General features: G+C 34.3%; 1 protein-coding gene across 1 annotated transcript; it reads right to left on the bottom strand.

Annotated features, from left to right (window-relative positions):
- Window positions 1–1,135: 1,135 nt before the first annotated feature.
- Window positions 1,136–6,103, bottom strand: LOC143560400 (hexokinase-3-like). The gene is made up of 9 exons (XM_077048709.1): window positions 5,757–6,103; window positions 4,665–4,812; window positions 4,404–4,586; window positions 4,226–4,300; window positions 3,979–4,134; window positions 3,793–3,891; window positions 3,600–3,727; window positions 2,406–2,487; window positions 1,136–1,759 (listed from the first exon to the last, which is right to left on the bottom strand). Exons 1-9 carry the CDS (start codon window positions 6,026–6,028, stop codon window positions 1,373–1,375), a joined length of 1,530 nt encoding a protein of 509 aa, XP_076904824.1. The 5' UTR covers window positions 6,029–6,103; the 3' UTR covers window positions 1,136–1,372.
- Between the last annotated feature and the right edge of the window lie 10,191 nt (window positions 6,104–16,294).

Genomic DNA, 16,294 nt, shown 5'->3' on the forward strand with positions numbered 1-16,294 from the left:
ACCACATGCCGATCCGCACAACGAACCCAACCTAACCAACCAAACCAACCAAGAACTTTTCCCCAAAATACTCAACACCGATATGCACCCTACCCACCAAACCAACCTCAACAACCCCGAGCTTGCTACAATTGCGGTGACCCTAACCATTTCCACAACAATTGTCCTCGCCTCATCCTTACTAACCAAACCATGACCGCACCTTACTACCAAACTCAAGCTTACCAAGTTCAAACCTACCAACCTCAACTTTCCCAACTCAATGCACCACTCATCCAACCCATCCAAGCCATACAAGCACCACCTCCTCCACCACCGTAAGCACCTCAAGTCAACCAAGGAAATTAAGGACGAGCTCTCATGATGAATGTTAATCAAGCTCAAGCGGCAAACGATGTTGTGAACGGTATGTTTTTAGTGAAACAACATTTAGCTTCCATTTTATTTGATACGGGTGCCGATAGAAGTTTCATTTCTTTGAAATTTGAGTTGAAAATTCCCGTGTCTCGAACCAAGTTTTCCCGATCGTTTTCTGTTGAAGTCGCCAATGGGAAATCCATCACCATAAATTCCGTCGTCCGCGATTGTACTCTCGTTCTTGCTAACCATAAATTCTCCATCGATCTCATCCCAATGCAAATGGGAAGTTTCGATGTCATAGTAGGCATGGATTGGTTATCTTTGCACCATGCTGAAGTTGTTTGCTTCGATAAATTCATTCGCATTCCGCTTGTCAACGGTAAAATCCTTAAGGTATTCGGAAAAGCTACTTCGAGAAGGCTTAATCTCATGTCGTACTCTCAATCGAAAAAATACTTACGCAAAAAGTATGCTCCGCTCCTAGCTCTTTTGGCGACAAAAGACAAAAAGGAAAGGAAAATCCAAGATATTTCTATTGTTCGTGATTTCCTCGATGTCTTTCCCGACGATGTCACCGGTCTTGCACCCGTTCGTCCGATTGAATTTTGAATCGATCTTGTGCCCGGCGTGATGCCCGTGGGCAAGGCTCCTTACTGTTTAGCCCCATCAAAAATGCAAGAATTATCGGTTAAAGAAGACCCAATGGCTTGCTTGCATAAATAACCTTAAAAACTGCAGAAGCTTTTTTAAGTTTTAACATAATTCAATAAACCAAAAACACAAATTCTAATTCAAATTGCTACTATTTTACCCTAAGAAACAATGAACACATTCTGATCCTACAAAGAACTGCCACAACCTTAATCTACTACTATATGACCTATTTACAACCTTCCCTTCTATACATCATATTGATCATATAAAAATGGAAACATTTACAATTTACAGGCACTATATATGTATACTTTCATATATATTCATATATATCATAGCCATATATCAATATATACGTTCATAGAACCTGTACAGTATCCACACTTCGAGCTGAATTCGATGCTGCCAACATAGCCGTCCCGATCCCGGACCCATCTTCCATCGTTTTCAATATCACAAACGGCGTTATCTCTTCACCTAATATTACAGCTACAGCTTCATTTAAATATTCTCTGAAAATAGTGTAGCTTGTGTATAAACCGCCTTCAACCGCTAAAACTGTTCTTCTCATTTTACCAATTTTATAACCTTTGATTCTTCCACTTGAAATGCCACCTGTCCCGTCTCGACCAATCTTTTTCAAGATCCCGACAATGCCTGCAGCCGCCAGCCTGGCAGCACGTTTCGTCACCACATCACATACTTTGACTACGAGTTTTCTGACTTTTAACGGGACATCGCATATCTGTTTATAAAAAAGACACCTTTTACAGAAAGATATATAACCAAACATAAAAAAATTTATAACTGACTGAACCCAACCTACATCTAACCAGTAGGTTTGTAAATGAACCGAACGAACACAAAAAATTCGTGTTTGTTCGCTTAACTTAACCAGACAACCAACCAAACAGGGTTTTCATGTTCGTGTTTGTTTTCGTTTATGTTCGTTCATTAACAGTATAAACAAGCGGTTCATGAATGCAAATGGGTGAACATAAATGAACATAGATGAACAAACATAACTGAGTTAAAACCAATGGACCTAAAATTTAAATGAATACGTTAACAAGCGTAAACAAACGAACTTAAATAAATGTAAACGAACGAACATAAACGAGTTTAAATGAATGAATGTAAACAAATGTTCACGGAAATAAAGGAACAACTTTTGTTCATGTTCATTCGTTTATTAAATAAACGAACATAAGTAAACTTTCGCAGAACGGTTCACTAAACGTTCAGTTCGTTCACAGGCCTACTAAAATGTTTACTAATTTCATGTTGGGTCCGTGCCTTGTTAACTAATGCGTTAAACATTGATTAAAAACACAATACTGTTACAATAATAATCTAAATCTTTAAATAAAAGTTGTGCAAGAAAATCTTACACCCAAAGTTTCTTCTAAAATCTTGGCAACTTCACTCAAATCGGGTGAGTCATCTTCATGCATGGCTGCCATTAGTGGTGTACTGTGTGACATCAAGAAACATATATTATTTTAAGGTTCTTCACATTCGACCTATGTTAATGTAGTAATTTAAATCAATATCAAAAGGGCGTAATGGGAAAGATGTTTTTATAATTGAAAGACGACTGCCACTTTGAAAAGAGAAAAAAAAATGAAAAGTAGGCGGCTTTAGCCCATACATGATTAGAATATTAACAGGACCACCACTATATAAGATAAAAGGTCGGTTCTTTTACATGAAAGACAACCTTATAAGTAGCAATCTAATGAAGAATGAATAAAGGTACAAATGAGTACTAGACCCCAGCTAGACAATAATATAGGAAATGACAACATTTTAATTCACCAGACTGTTGTATGTTATATATAATCCAAAAGTTTAATTGAAAAAAAGTAACAGTTCTTTAACTTATATAATGCTTTTTTATAATCCTGAAAGGTTTCTATCATCACATAAATTTAGACGTAAATAACCTCCAACTAGGGCTGTAAACAAGCCAAGCCGAGCCAGGCTGGGCATGGGCTTCAGCTCGAACTTAAACGAGCTGGCTCGTAAAATGCTCGAGCCAGCTCGCTATGTTTTAATATAATATTTATACATAGATTGATATATGTGTGTAAATATTTTTTTAACATACACATAATACAAAATTTATAAACTAAAGAACTTATAACATTAAATGGATTATTATTTTTTCATATTGTTTAAAGATCGAGAGGCATATTATACGTATTATTTTTGTTTTTTTATATATGTTAAAATTTGAAGTTAGCCAACCCTGACTCGGGCTCAGCTTACAAACAAGCTTTTTTCGAGCTGTGAGCTTTTTGAACAGCCCTACCTCTAATACATATTTATTGAAAAGCACTAATAATAACAATGTAAAACCCACTCTTTAAGCACTATTACTTGCAAAAAAAACGGTTGTCTAATAATTAACTTGAGCCCACATAAGTTTCTCTTTGACTTTACATGCTTCCTAAATATAGTAAACTGACATCATGCTTGTTTTCACCTTCATCATAATTTCAAATTTCAGTGTCGACTTTTTGACTCAATTAAAGAATCATTCTCAATGCATTTAATAAAAGGGTATAATGGTAAAGTCATACCTCAACTCAAACCGTGTGGACAGCTTAGAAGACAACGGTCCAAAGATATCAGATTCTAAAGACAGCCTGTAAATCACTCTTCTTACAATGTCACCTAAATACATTCCCGATATCATCTTCTCAAAGCCCTGCAACAATGCCCTCTTATCAGTCACATAATTAATAAAGATGAATCAGGTAATTACTAACTAACCTGATCATTTGGGTTTTGGCTCTCAGCATCAAGATCAATGTCATATGATGTTCTAGGCAAATGTGAGGACCAAAAGTTACCCCATTCCATGTTGATAACCTGATTGAAGTTAAGTTAATAAGCGAGCCAAAACATTTATTATTCTTTTATTAGTTAATAGTAAAAAGACTCAAAGACCAAGGATACCATGCCTCCTGAAGTCGTGAGAAGGCCTTGACATTTGATAACCGCATCGGCCCGCTCTAAATAACACGCATTAGTGCCGGTCCCGATTACAACTGCAGCAACTGTGTCTTTATCAAGAAAATGGCCAACTGCCAACGTTCCCACACTATCATTCACCTGTTTGCCAATGAATTAAATGTTTTGATCTTAAAAAGTAAAGGTAAAATACATGGTCAGGAAAACAAGAAAAGGGTAGTGAAGTTCTTACGAGTGCAGCAACATTCATATCTAGACCTCTTCTGGACAATGCCTTTTGCAGACATTCAACAACATCTTTCTCAACCTGAAATAATAATCACGTGGTGTTAGATACATGAAAATAGAGTTACAAACTTCACATTTCAAGTCTCAAATCAGTTATAATCCTAGTATGTTGTTTAACTAACCATATCTTCAATGGCAAAACCTTTAGTCCACTTGATTAAAGTGCCTGATGAAACAGATGTCTGTTTCACAGGAAATGAGAATGTAAATCCAAGATCCTTTCCTCTAACTTGTGAAAGCTGTAAATTGTTCCCCTTTTGTTCAATAAACTCCTTTAAAGACAAAGCAATAAAATCGAAAAATTCCTGTAACTAAAAAAGCATCACATTAATTCACATAATCCTAATAAAATCATGTTGGGTAAAGTGTAAGCGCGTGAACACCTCGCTCGTGCTGGTCATTAAAAGCTGTGGAATAGGCTTCCTCTCAACATCATGACCAAGAATTGACCTTTGACCGCCAAGCTGGATTCTTAGAATCCTAAAATTGGTGCCTCCAACATGTAAGGCGTAATATATTCCGTTTTCACTCCTAAAAAAACAAAAATATACCATTAACATCAATAACAATAACCATTATGATGATAAAAAGCATTTAGTTCAAACTGAGTTAAACAGCAACAACATGACAAAATGTCTTGAAATACAGCATTCATTATGATGTTTCAAAATAGTATGTGTCCATTTAATTCTGTTTGGTCAATACAATTATAAAAAGGTAAGGATCTTATGATTGATGTCACAAATTCACCAACCTTAATTAAAGTTCATCAATAGTCAGCCTTGTTGTAAACCAGTATCAATTCATACACAACATAAAGGACTACTAAACAACTAATTAGTTCTTTACATTAAATTACTAGACAACACTTCTTTAAAGAGTTGGTTAACAAAAAGTTTCAAAAAGATTGATTCAAAGCATAAATTTCAAAAAGACCGGTTCAAACTTTAACCCCCAAAGTTCAAACAAGCTTCTAGAAGGCATAATGTAACATAAATCATAATAACAGGTCACCAAATACTACCTTAACTAGCCCTAAACCAAGTCAATTACCCGAAAATCGAACCTCTACCGAAACTGGTTTCGAACCGAAACCAGTCAGAAACTGGCCAAAAACCGATCATAACCTGAACCAAACCCGATCATAAACCAGTCAAGAAACCAGTTTCAACCCCAACCGAAACTGATCATAAACCGGTATTGACTTTTGTTAACCAAACTCAACCGACCGGTTTGCACCTCTAAGTCAATACACATATTTATGCAAACAGCCTTTTAACATCAGATTTTAGATATTTTAACACACACAATAATCACAATTCACACATTAGCACAAGAAGTTGAAATTAACCACATTAGAGTCCAAAATACTAACAAATAACAACAAAAATATTTAAAAAAAAAAACAATCAAATTAGCAACAGAAACTTAATTCATAATAATTCATATAATATAATATAATATAATATACGAACCCGTCAGGGAGATTGTCGACAAATGTAAGTAACATCTTGAGCTTACTACCGCCTTCAGAGGCTAAACCGGCGTGCATCTCGACCGCCATCGCATCAACGACCTGCCGTAGCCGTCCGACCGGAGTCGCCGCCGCTTCTTCAAACTCACCAACCGCCGTAACAACCTTCCACCACCGTCTCCTGCTTCTTACTCTTTTAGTCACCATCGCCGCCGCAACCGCACAACTCGCCGCCGCAAACCCTACCGCTATGCCTAACCCTAACTTCCCCATATTATTATTATTCTTACGTTCTTTAATAATAACCAATTGGTTAACCGGTTAACCAATTTCCGTGTTGTAAGACATGTGCTGAGTAGTTGATTCTTTTTGACGGAGTGTTAACGGAAACTGTTTGAAGAGTTAACGGCCGGAGAATACTGTTCCGGTGAAGTAACGGCGGTGATGAAATGAAACGCAGCCAAGGTGTTTGATGAAATGCGTGAGAGAGAACCAAGTTTTTTTGGAAAGCGAACTGGTGGGTATTTATATTTTATTAATTAAATGACGGGATTGCCCTTGGACTTTTTAATTTTTACTTCTCTCTCTTTTTCTTTGAATCGGAGGGGTAAGCTCGGTACCGTACCGAAAATACCGATCTCAAAAATCACATGTTTTGTACCGGTACTGGTATCGATATATTCGGTTCGGTAACTGTAGGATACCGGGACAATACCTGTATTGAAGGTAAAAATTCGTGAAATACCGGTATCGGTACCGTACCGATCCCGAAACTCAAAACTCGATACCGACAGTACCAAATCGGTACCAATTTCGGTACCGGTACCGGCATCCTTAATCAGAATCACCTTCCCAAATTAAACAAATATTTCTTTATTTTAGCCTGATTCACATGATACAATATTTTTTTATTAGATTTAATGGGGTTTTATAAATAATATGATACTAATAAATAAGAAAATCGTTAGGTTTTAAATAATTAATTTGTTAATTTGTTATTGGAAAATTGGAAATAAATAATCTCATCTTTTATGTATTGGCCGATAATAATCTCTCCTTTAAAAATCACTACCAATGGTCCCACCTTTCAACTATTTTTTGTCACAATGGTCCTTCGTTAAAAATACTTAACGTCGTTAAGTTTTTTCCTAGTTTCAAATCGATGTTTTAGGGCTTTTGATCAGAAGAAGGATACGAGTCGACCGATGTAAAACTTATCTCGAAATGGTGATCCAAACGATGAAACCATGTTTCAATTCGTGTGCTTGAATTTTCAATTAACAAAAATCAAGTCATTTGAATCATCGTTTCGAGATAAGTTTACGTCAGTCGAATCATATCCTTCTTCCGATCAAAAGCCCCAAAACATTGGTTTAAAACTAGGGGAAAAACATAACGACGTTAAGTATTTTTTAACGGAGGACCAGTGAGACAAAAATAGTTAAAAGGTGGGACCGTTGCTAGTGATTTTTATAGGTGGAATTATTATCGGCCAATACACAAAAAGTGAGATTATTTATTTCCAATTTTCCTTTATTATTATATATACTAGTTTTAATCCCGTGTCACATACGGGATAATTCAAATTATAAAATTATAAGTAAAAAATAATTACATAGTGTATATGAAAAAATTTGTATTACATTTATGCTTGTATCTATACAATGTGTACACAAATTGATTTTATTTATATCACAAAATGATTTTTTAAATGAACTTAATAAAAAAAACTGCCCGAACAAAAACGTACCCAATAATGCTTCTTTCTATTGAAAAATTTATTCTCGGTGTCATATATGTATAACTGAAAGAATTTTAGTTATGAACCAATTTCGGAAATAAGACTTATCATACGATAGTAGTTCTAACCACCCAGCCTAAATACAAAAGAGGCGACGTTACCTTTATTGATATATTTATCAATTTACCACACATCAAAGGAAAGTAGGGCATTAAATTGTAGCAGTGAATGTTCTTCAAGAACTATGTTTTTCTGAGATACACCATGCAAAAGATTTTGAAAAGTTTCAAATGGCTTCTCGACTTTGTCATAATGACAATATAAAAAATAACATGTTAACTCATTCAATTTTGTGAATGTTTTGTTTCATTTGAGCATAGTTTTGCATGACATGCTTCCCTACAACGTTCCGAACACCATTTAAGGAAAAACTAATGTTGACATAAATATTTTAAATTTGATAAAAGTTAGAAGCATTGATAGGCATGGGGTTGGTATGTCGAAAGTGTTCATAATCTTTTCTTAAGTTTCAATAGTTGAGGGAAAAATAGTCAATTTGCTAAATCCCAAACCTTTTGATTATTTCAAAAAATGTCCTTAAAATAAATTTGAAACCCGAATCATGTTTAAAATTATAACTTTCATACTTTTGACAATTTAAAGCCAACACTTTGAACACATAACAAATTTGACGATAAATCTATTTTACATTCTCAAACTTTTAAAAGTACTCAAAATTTTCATTTTTGACCCGTAACAAATTTTGACCTAAATGTAGTTAACTTGTATCAAACAACCTATTTACCAACTTTTGACCCATAAAATCAAATTTAAGTTCCACGAAAAAACCAAAACAAATTTCATTTGAAAAACATGATTTGCTATTGATTTTTGTAATTCACCAAGTATTTTGGAATATATAGTAAAATAATATGTTAATATTTATATTTAAAAATATATAGATATTATATAAATATAGTGTAAAAGAAAAGTGAATAATTATTGATTTATTACATATATTATGGTATATTAGTTTTGAAGGGAAAAATTATAAGAATTAACCAAAACATGACAAGTGTTCACATTTATTTTACTTTATTAGAATAGGTAGATTTTTTAAGATTCATTTCTAAAAAACTATGTTGTTGGTTGAAAAGGTATATAAAAGTAATTTTATAAAAGTTGTTAATTTATTTGGAAATAAAGAAACCAAGGTATAGAGACGTAGATTGTTGGTATGTCATATCTTGTTAGTTGTTACAAAGAAAATAGCATGTGTGAATTTGTTTGAAGATTTTAAAACTTTGGCCTCTATTGGATACTATACAACATCATGTATGACATCACCTTAAAATCCAAGAAAAATGATACAATGCATTCATGTATAGATACAAATATGTGTAATGAAATTAACCTAGCAACCAGGTGGAATAATTTTCCAACTTTTGATAAATTCATAACTTTTTCTTTTTCGTTAAACACACACTCTATTTTACGGTTTCCAAGTCCAACCTCTAGGTTGGGTAGTATACCAATTTACCAACAAAAATTCATAAAGAAAACAACTATTTGTTTTATTTAAAGTTATTTAATAAATAATAACTCTCACTTAAAAATGTATATTTTGAGTGGCATGTGTGATAGTATATGCTATTACACTTGAACCTTTTGGGGGATTTACTAGCACTGTTTTTACCGGTTCGTAGCGGCCGCTTGGGTTATATTGGGTTTTGAATAAGTAGCCGATATTTAGAGCTCGGTATTTTTAGGTGGTTTGTTAGAGCATCGAACCATTATTTTTTTTAAATACCGGTTTAAACCGGCATACCGGTTTTAAACCCAATAGATTTTTGATATTTTTAATAGATTTTTGATATTTTTTTACAGCCCATATTTTTTAAAAGTGACTTTTAACCTAACAGATAAAATTAAAATGAGTAAACCAATAAACGATATTATACACCTATTGCACACTTTTATTTTAAAAAAACTTTTTTTGTAAATCAAGTACTTTTGTATTATTTTTTATTATGAATTAGCTTTTGGATTATTTTTATTATTGAGTAATGTACTTTTGGGCTATTGTTTTAGTTGAATGTTACGCTTATATAAATATATAGGTTAAATTATTTAGTCTGGTTGAACCTCCCGATACAACTCGATTCAACCAGTATTCCATTCATTAACTCAATCCGATATAAGTAAAATATTGGTTTTTAAAACATTGTTTACCAAGGAGCGGTGAGACTAAAGTGACCTTGTGTTGACCTCGTTATTTTACTCTCCTGTCAAATTATTTGTGTTCAAAGGGCCCAAAGAATACGACAGCTACAACTCTACAACCATGGCCATGTGTTTTATCCCACATTTTTTAAAATTCAATTGGCATATGTTAATTCTTTTAAAGATGTAACGGAAGTATAAAAGACAATTGAATATCAGCAATATAAATAATAAAACAATTAACTACCAAGTTAAAGACATTTAACCACTTAATTAATTTATGTAAGTTATATGCATGGTGGCAGCGGACCAAACTATAGAGATTTCAAAGACGTTTAATCGTTTATGGGACCTGAAAACAGTTATTATTTTTCTGTTTAACAGTTTTTCTATCTTGAAAGAGACCCAGTTGAAGATACAGTCCAGGAGTTAGAAGAACACTGAAAGTTACATTTCGTTAGTGCAACCCATGGCCAAAACGCCTCCTCTTGTGTGTATATTCACACATTTTTTTTCTTAAATTTAGAGTTAAAGAGTTATTATAGTTTATAATTAAGAATAAGTTAAAAAATTCGGTTAGCCTACATATTCGAAGATGAAAACACATCATATTTTATAGAGAGCATTACTCTTTTTTTTTTTTTTCTTTGAAGATGGTTTTGGGAAGAGGAAAATTACATATTTCTGTCCTTGAAATGAGGGTAAGGACATGAATGTCATTTAGAATATTGTGGTGGTAAAAAGAAGTTGAAAGCTGTCTTCCTCTGTTCCAGCTAAGCTCAACCCCAACTCTCCTACCCAGTAATTATTTATCATTCTCAAAATAAACATTTTTTCTTTTTTTATTGGTAAGTACTATTTAACTACATCTGTAAACAAAACATATGTAGCATATGATATTAGGTGTTGATGCATAAAATAGGTTAGAAGGTGTAGATTCATTTTATACTTTTAGTATTCTTGTTAGTTTATGGCTCTATACCTTTCATGCATAGTAATTTTTTTGTTGATGTTGTAATATTGAATATAATAATTGAACTATTATGAAGTGACGAATCAACAAAACCGATTTCTTGATTAAACTTACAAAACCACCAGCATAACATGTGATATAAATAACTTTTTATGAAGTTTACGATTAGAGCCAATATTGCCGTTTTAACAAACCTATCATGAACGTATAAAATAATATTCTGATACAAAGTCATGATTTGAGATGAGGGACTGCATCGACTTATAAAGAACAAAATGTCTACCATTTAAAAGTCTACTAATGATAGATGATTATTTAAGAATAAATATATGTGTTTATATATTTATATGTGATAATTATTTTTTATTTATATAATAATAGATTACAATAATTAAATTATACCTTATTATTATATTATCTAGATAATTGTTGATATACCATATTACCCCTAATTAAGGGTTCTCCTTGGATGTATATAAATATATGGAGAGATTAATTAACATTATAATATAACACTAATCCTCACATTAAATTCGTAACTCTTTCTCTCTCTCTCTCTCTCTCCATATATTCGGTTTTCTCAAGAACCATAATCCCCATCATAAAGAGGAACTCGACCAAGCTGACAATCATGTCATCTGGATCATTCTCATCGGTCGTGGCTTCTCTCTCTGCTGTAACATGTATGTTTTAGTTATAGGTTTATCATATTATTCATATTTTCCGTTATCAACGTGAATAACTGATTATCATGTGATATCAAAGTGATGTTGATTAACCGGTTATTCATGTTTTTCATGAAATCAAGATTTAAACAGGAAGGTTGAATTAAAATATGGTAAGCCCTAACAATTTTTGGTTTTCGTTATTAAAATTCGTATTTGATATAACCCTAAGATTTTTTGAAAATTTGTTTGATTCAATCGTGTTCATCATAGTTTTCAAAAAATCACATATAATCTTGTTCAAGATCTGGATTGTTATAATGTTTTTCCAATTATTTTGGTTAAACTTTATCCCAATATAATTTCGAATTCTTGAAAGTTAATAAAAGAATTCTTTTCAAAAATCAACAAATATCGGATAAACAAACAATCCCTAAGAATTTAGATAGAATCTTATCATGTAACTGTTCATGGAATCATGTGTGTATGTGTTTACGGTTAAAACAGTTTCCAGACACATTAAGTTCCAGAAAACATCAAATTACCGAAAAACATAAAACCCGAAAACCCTTATTCTCGAGAAAAAGTTCGTGAACAATACACTAAAAAATTTCCCGAAACCCAACGGTGTCAAACCCGTAGGATGTAAATGGGTGTTCAAAACAAAACTGGATCAAAATGGGAACGCTGAACGCTATAAAGCGAGACTGGTTGCAAAGGGTTGCACTCAGAAAAATGAAATTGACTATCAAGAGACATTTCACATGTCTCTCGAAAAGATTCATTAAGGATCGTTATGGCCCTAGTAGCTCATTTTGATTTAGAGCTGCATCAGATGGACATAAAAACCGTTTTTTTTAACGGAAATTTAGACGAAGATGTGTATATGAAACAACCTGAAGGTCAAGAGCATCTAGTCTGTAAGCTGAAGAAGTCAATATATAGGTTGAAAAAGGTATCACGTCAATGGTACCTAAAGTTTGATGAAGTCAAGAAGAAGCAAGATTTTGCAAAGAATCAAGTGGATCAATGCACCTATATCAAGATGATTGGGAGTAACTTTACTATACTTGTCCTTTACGTAGATGATATTTTATTGGTAAGTAATAGTTTAGACACGTTGTATGTGTCGAAGCGATTCCTCTCGCATAACTTCGACATGAAGGATCTCGGAGATGCTTCTTATGTTACTGGCATCGAAATTCACCGAACAGACACAAATGGATCTTAGGATTATCTCAAAAGGCCTACATTGATCGTGTCCTTACTCATTATAACATGCAATTGAAACCCAACTACAGCTCCAGTAGTTAAAGGAGACCTTTTCGATTTATTCCAATGTCCGAAAACAGAGGTTGAAAAGGAGAGATGTAACACCCTGGCAAATTCCACATTGGCTGTGGACAAGAGAGATCCTTGGTTCATAAGTAAATGCCTCGCCTCTTAAGTCACCAACGTGTTTTGGGCTTAATGGTAGTGGACGAGATGAGAGCTCCACAGTTAAGCGTACTCAGATGGGAGTAGTAGCAGGATGGGTGACCTCCTCGGAAGTCTCCACCTAGGCAACCAAAAACAAATCCGTGAGCTCTTCGTGGGGCAAAGCGAACAATATTGGTGGTGCGAGGGGCCGAATGTTACAAGAGAAGTCAGAAAAATAATTTCCTGATCTTTATCTACAAGTATAACTTCAATGTTTTCAGATTCAGTATGAGTTTGTTAAACTCACATGTGTGATCTTCAAGAGATTTCGCACAAGTCATATGAAAAACATACAATCTTTTCTTCCAATACAGCCTATTTGCAAGCGATTTGGTCATGTATAATGATTTTAGCTTCGCCTAAACACCGACTGTACTCAATTCATTGGAAACCTCTCTCAAGCCTCTGTTTCCCAAACTCAGAATGATTGCACTGTGTGTCTTTTCTAGAATATCCTTCCTCTCCTTATCAATTAACCCTTTAGACATATTAGGCTCCCCTAACAACGCTTCTGAAATCCCCTTACGAACCAAGAGAGCTCACATCTTAACCCTCTATAGACTGAAGTTGTTCCTTCCATTGTACTTCTCGAGATAGATTTTCGTCGGTTTACTTACAATCATTACTAACGACACCGAAATGACTCGTTTACCCTACGAGATGTTCTAACGTAGTTCGAGTTACCTAAAGCCTTGACCTCATTAAACTCAATCATAACAGCCCTCCGGGGCCCTACATTTACCGTCACGACCCATAGATACTTCCGGGAATAAAGAATTCCCAAATTACCCCCGGAAGCACTAGGTGATACTAACACGCGCGTTTAAGAGTTGTTTAGGCAATTAACATCCAACTCAGCCCTGTGTGGACCCAATATGACAAATTCACAGCCAACAAGTCCACACGACGCTACACGAGTCAAATGGGTTGGTAACTCGCAAGTACAACGCACCAACTATTCAATAAACGCGAATGCGCGTTGTACCGACCCGTTTAGAGTAACCGACAACCAATTCAGCCCCAATACTTATAAAAATCATTTTCCAACAGCCCGTACATTAAACCGAAGCTATCCGAACTGAATTGGTCATCACTTACTTCATCCCTCGCGTTAAACGCAACAAATCACCATTCTAGACAACCGAAAACTAGTTTTCAATCTACAACTAGTTGACCAATCAAACGAACACCAAAGGACATGATTTTAAAGTATGTTATATGGGACATACCTAGGAAGATTTTGGTGCAAAAACCCTAGCCGAAACAGCCACGAAATTGCCCAATTGGACAGCCACCCGGTAAGCCTAAAACAAGCGGTTTAACGACGAATAAACGAGCCACAAGGATGAATTAAGGTGAAAAAGAGTTGTAGACATTTAGCACCAACCTGGAATTGAACTTTCGAAGGCTGTACGGTGGTTGATTGCACGCAAAACGAGGAGGGGGGAGGGGGTGAGGGGCGCCGATCGGACCAAGGGGGTGAGGGTTAGGGTTTTATTTTTATTTTTATTATAAAATAAAGATGTTACATTCTGGCCCTTCTAAGTTGAGAGTTGCGACACTTGGATGAAAGCTAAGAAGTTCAACTTATGGGAACGACTAGGAGGTCTCCGAAGATCCAAGACGAGTCCCGATAGAAAATAGAATCATACAATGCATAAACATCTTTTCTTTTCTCAACGAAATTTTACGGGCGTTACAGCGGCGCTATGGAGGTTCTGATCAAATCGTTTAAGTTATTTCGTTTCCTAGTTCGTTTTTAGCATTTAAATTGCTTATTTTAGGCATAAATTGAGTAAATTAAGGTCCAAGAAAGGGATATTAACCAAAATACAAGTCCATACTCTTAACTTATTGATCAAGCACGAAATCTCTGGTTTATTTCATAGATATTCTCATTAAAATCATATTTTGTTACTTAAATGAGTAAATCTTCCAAATATGGTTCGTTATTGCTATTCCTATATAAACAACCCTTAATCTCCTTCCATAACACTTTACACAAACCCTAGAGGAGCCTTCTTAGTCGTCCTACCTCTGATCATCATCAAATCCTTCGGTTTTTGCTTATTCGTTGAAGACACAATGCTTGTTTGTTTGACTTTGCATGCGTATGGACCTTTGACTCATCATATCTCCTGATTCTTTCACTTTCTGGGTAAATTGTACACATAAAAATCGTTCATTAACATTCCCTAGTCAATAACCTTCAATCAATTTCGGTGGTTGAAGGGTGTTGACTAGTCAGTGCGTTTAAAACTCGTTAAAGGACAAAATAGTCAACAAATTTGACTTAACATTTTCTCATACTTCTGGTCGGATTCAACGTTCGGTCCAGAAGACTTTTATTCTCGTAACGAAATTTTAAGGCTACTGACTAAAACCCGACTTCCGATTCGCTGTTTGGATTCTGGTCAGTACCAGCTCGTTTAAATTTTAAAACAAACATAACTTGAGTTCTAATCGTTCGTTTGGAGTGATTCCCGCGGAAATGAGTTCATTTTTATTTATATTATCATATCCTAAAATCTCAGATTCTAAATTGTTTATATCGTTTGACATGTAGTGGACGACTCGCTTATTCATATGTATTCGTTTGTCGATAATCTAAGGTGAGTTTATCATTCCCCTATTTTACCAACTTTTCTAAACATTTTGGGGACATATGCGTACCTATCCGTATTTCATACTATATATATATATCAAACAAATGCATACGTGTAATTGTGAGTGACTTAATCAAATATACGTGTTACATGCTTACTTAGTGTTAATATTCATTCATTTGTATATTGTGTTAATATTCATTCATTCGTACATTCGGAGGGGTCCATCATACTCCTATGTATTGGGTTCTCATGCTATTGACCAACGCCTGATTCGCTTGGCAACGGTCTACATACTTGTTTATGGTTTGATTATATTTACCATTTTTATCACGTTATGCTTATTTATATTGACATGCAAAACTGGTGATATTTTCACTCAACTTTATGTTGACAAACTCTGTATTCTACGCATATGCAGGTTGCTTGAAGTTGAAGTATGGACACATAAAAGACCTTAGGGTTATAATGAAAACAAATATGGATTTAAGCTTATTAAATTTATTTACTTGAATAGCTTTGTTGTATTTGGATATTGTGTGTATTTATTTTCAATAAAATAATTAATTAGATATTGTCACATTTTATGTATGATAGTATCTTCGAGCTGTGAGCAATCGGATCCCGCCCCGACATTTCCGTATTAGGTTGGGGTGTGACACACCTTCAATTTCTCTTCAGATCAATTAGTTGATCACCTTCTTTGATAGAGATTTGTAGCTCTGATATCGCTTATAACGATTTAAGCCGAATCGATAAATCTAATAACAAATCAAGGACGAAAACAAATCAAGAACTCAATTGTATTTATAGAATTGAGATTACAAAAAACAAGAAAGAAATTAAATGAAT

The sequence above is a fragment of the Bidens hawaiensis genome, unplaced genomic scaffold, assembly GCF_021521415.1.
Source record: "Bidens hawaiensis isolate Kalapana, Puna unplaced genomic scaffold, B.hawaiensis_p1.1 tig00020329_1, whole genome shotgun sequence".
Taxonomy (NCBI): Eukaryota; Viridiplantae; Streptophyta; class Magnoliopsida; order Asterales; family Asteraceae; genus Bidens; species Bidens hawaiensis.